The sequence below is a fragment of the Chiloscyllium punctatum genome, chromosome 40 (genome assembly GCF_047496795.1).
Source record: "Chiloscyllium punctatum isolate Juve2018m chromosome 40, sChiPun1.3, whole genome shotgun sequence".
Lineage (NCBI taxonomy): Eukaryota > Metazoa > Chordata > Chondrichthyes > Orectolobiformes > Hemiscylliidae > Chiloscyllium > Chiloscyllium punctatum.
In genome coordinates, this window is record NC_092778.1 from 19,269,223 (window position 1) to 19,273,060 (window position 3,838).

At 43.0% G+C, this 3,838-nt stretch overlaps 1 protein-coding gene across 1 annotated transcript; it reads left to right on the plus strand.

Annotated features, from left to right (window-relative positions):
* Nucleotides 1–475: 475 nt before the first annotated feature.
* On the plus strand, nt 476–2,255 carry LOC140464413 (hemoglobin subunit beta-like). Its single transcript, XM_072559431.1, has 3 exons — nt 476–650; nt 1,125–1,317; nt 1,902–2,255. The coding sequence occupies exons 1-3, from the start codon at nt 562–564 to the stop codon at nt 2,028–2,030; spliced, it is 411 nt and encodes a 136-aa protein (XP_072415532.1). The 5' UTR covers nt 476–561; the 3' UTR covers nt 2,031–2,255.
* Nucleotides 2,256–3,838: the final 1,583 nt, after the last annotated feature.

The window sequence follows — 3,838 nt, forward strand, 5'->3', positions numbered from 1 at the left end:
GCACAGCAACATTAACCAGCCACTTCACTGTTCAGTGCCCCCTACAGTGACAAGGTGCCTACTTCCCCCTCTGTGGGAACAAACAATACTGACCCCAGAGTCCAGGAGCCTCAGAGTGAGCTCAACAAGGGAGCTGTAAGAAATGAGACCCAGTGTCTTTAGATGGTGATTTGGCGAGACTGGTGGCTTGCTGGTGCCAACTTGTTCAGATGAAGTGGGCACAGGAGTGCATCCTTGGAGGGTCTGAACATCTTTCAATTGGTTGATTAAAAAAACTATTATTCAGCAAAATACTATGACTACTCTTTCTATTGACTGGACAGAAGTGAGCCAGGAAGGACTGATTAATATTCAACATGTGGTTATCTTAATGCTGAAACATAGAAGAGTGCTACCCAGAGATAGGACATTAGGGTCCCACCCAGCCCAAAAAAATTTAGCCTATGACATTGGGGTTTAGCTTTGGGGAAGGGCCCTGTTACAGAGCATAAAAAGAGACAAACTTCAGGGACAATACAGCTTCTTCGTACAAGGGAAAGCAGTGACCTCTTAACAGACAAAATGGTGCATTGGACTGAAAATGAGATAGCTGGGATTGCAAAATGGAATACTCTGGATTGTGAAAAACTTGTTGCCAGAAGCCTGAAAAGGTACAGTTTTATTTTCATTTGAATGCTTCCTTTAGATTAGATTAGATTCCCTACAGAGTGGAAACAGGCCCTTCAGCCCAACAAGTCGACACCAACCCTCTGTAGAGTAACTCACCCAGTCCTATTTCTCTCTGACTATTGCACCTTACACTGTGGGTAATGTAGCGTGGCCAATCCACCTAACCTGCACATCTTTGGACTGTGGGAGGAAACCCACACAGGCAGTCTCCCGAGTCTGGGATTGAACCTGGGACTTTGGTGCTGTGAGCCACCGTGCCGCTTTACATTTACACAATTCTCTTGACATGCACATGTGTTTGTGCAGGACGTTCATAACAAAGGATTCATTGCAGTTTCAGTCACACTGCTGTAAAATAGAGCTGCAGTACAAAATATTCATTGATTAGCTTTGTGATGTCGAAATGCAATCTGGAACTTGGCATTAAATCGAATCATTGTGCTTTTCCTCTCCAGGATGTTTACTGTTTTTCCTTGGACTCACCGTTACTTTGAGAAAAGGGACAATTTTACAGTTGAAGGCCATGCGAAAAAGGTGTCAGGCAAGATTACTGAAGTTGTCAAAGATGTGAATAACATCAAGTGCAACTTTACAGCACTCAGCAAGTTCCATGCTGAGGTTTTACACGTGGATTCTGGAAGCTTCCATGTACGTACCAAATTTTTTTCTTTATATATGTGTTCCATTTTCATTGAAATTGTGTTGTAACTGCAAACTAATCCTGGGTCAGCATTGACATGACACTCGGTCAACTGTGACTCCCGGGAAAAGGGGGTGTGTAGTTTCCAGCGAGAGACTTACTCTCCCCCTACTTTTGCTGCAAAGTCAATTTGGAGCATTACTCTGGAAATGGAGTGCACAGGTCAGTAAGCCTCAAACACTTCATTCTGACCAACTTGATCTGCTCGTTGGCTCATATAATGCTTTACACAGCAGCACAAGCTGATCTGAACGAAAACTTATTACTCACTGTTCCATAGACTTATTGTTAAAGTTCAGGGTCAGGATATGTGGTGATACACCTTAGGGGGAAGGTGGGACTTGAACTAGGATTTCTGCCTCTGATGTGGCGATACTACCACAAAACCGCACCATTCTGAGGACACTGAGATCTTTCCTGTCATGATTAACATGTTTTCTGCCAAAATGCTAAAGTGCAGTAAGTTTAAAGTTTAACCTATTGGTGCACACTGTATTTTCAATGAACTAAGGCTTTTTACTTCTCTTTCTAGCTGTTGACTGACTGCATTATCATCGAATTGGCTCAACTTTCCGATGGAAATTTCAATCCAAAGGTCCATGCGATATGGCACAAATTTTTTGCTGTGCTGGTTGATGCTATTTCGAAGCAGTACCATTAAATCCACGATGATAAAATCCTGTCATCTTTTGTCAAGAAATGCAACCATCATAACCAAATGCTCACAGCTCTTAATTGTCTTGTAGCTCATGCTCAAATATAGCGGAATACCCTCCATTTTTTGAAAATGCACTCCTTCCAATATGCTAATTCTACACAATTTCTGAAACTTATCTCCCTGTATTTTCATTCTGTTGCTTAGAAATCCAATAAAGAATCAATGTTACCTTGCAATTGTCAGTTTCTTTATCCGACTTTTGTCCAAACATTAAACAAACATGAAATGACATGGTGAGGTGAACATTCAGGATCCATTTCTCAGTCAGTCCACTGATGGCTTAATAATTAACGTTTTTGATTTTAATCAACTTTTCACCAAGTATTATAACATTTTGAATGCTAGGAGAGTGACAACTACCTCGGGGAATTCAGTACGCATCAAATTTCCTTGGAAGCTGGACTGCATACATTAGTGAGGGGAAGAGTGGAAATGCCATGATGATGAGGGATTTGGCACAGAGTTCTGCAACCACAACATGATTTCTGAGTGTTACATTGCCTCCCTGATACCAGGGTAGAAGATATCACCAAGCAGGAACAGGACATACTGCCTGGGAAAGGGAAGATCCAAAAATTGTTGTCTTTTTCAGAATTGATTGTGTGTTAATGAGAGACTGATTTAATATATCACAAACACAGTAATTGCTAATATAATAATTCTCAAAAATACAGTAAGCAGCCCACAAATATATCTGCTATAGTCAAGTGATTGGATATGACAATCACCTTTCTGAACCCTCTCCAAAGTCAAGTTCTTCCAGAGAGTCATGCCCCTGGTAATTCCTGATAGGTGTGGAATGCTTGCCATAATCCTCAACAAAAACAGTTGTTTTCTTGGGAAACTCTTCAATAGGAACATTTCCAAGTCAGGATGGTTAGTGGTTTGCAGCTGGTAGCATTTCCACGCCTCTGCTGGCCTTGTCCTTTTAGATGGAAGGAGTTGTGTGTTGGAAGGTGCATCGTAGGGAGCTTTGGGGAATTTCTGCAGTGCAGATATGATAGATAGTACATACAGCGCATCAGTGGTGGAGGCAATGGAAGCTTGTGGTTGTAATGCCAATCAAGTGGGCTGCTTTGTCCTGAATGGTGTCAAGCTCCTTGAATGTTGTTGAAGCTGCATCCATCCAGGCAAGTGGGGAGCATTCTGCCATATTCTTGGCTTGTGGCCTGTAGATGGTGAACAGGTTTTGGGGAGTCGTGGAGTGAGTGATTGGTGCAGGATTCCTAGCGTCTGACTTGCTCTGTGGTCATATTAATTATATGCTGAGTCCAGTTTAATTCAGCAGAATAAATAATGTCAGAGTAAACAATCCATTGTTAACAGTGGCTGTCCTCACCTATCATGCTACCAGTTTCCACATCCAACACACCATCCTTTAGCACCTCTGCCAACTTCAATTATACTCCAACAGCAAGAACATCACCCCAGCTCCCTCTGCCTTCCACAAGGGCAATCCCTTCATCAATCCTTGGTTTGTGCCACTCTCCCCACCAACCACACCCCCAAACTCCTAGGTAACATCCCCTGCAAAACCTGCTGGTACATCACCCCCTCACCTGCCTGTTCTCCATCCTAGTTTACTGCATCAGGTGCTCCTAATGTGGTCTTCTCTACCTCGGGGAGACCTAAGCTAAACTTAGGGAACGGTTCACGAAGCATCTCAGCCGGGCCCGCAGGTGTGTGAACTATTCATTTAGCACTCTCTCAATGTGCTTTGTCTCCACACAGAGATTTCCCCCTTCATCCCT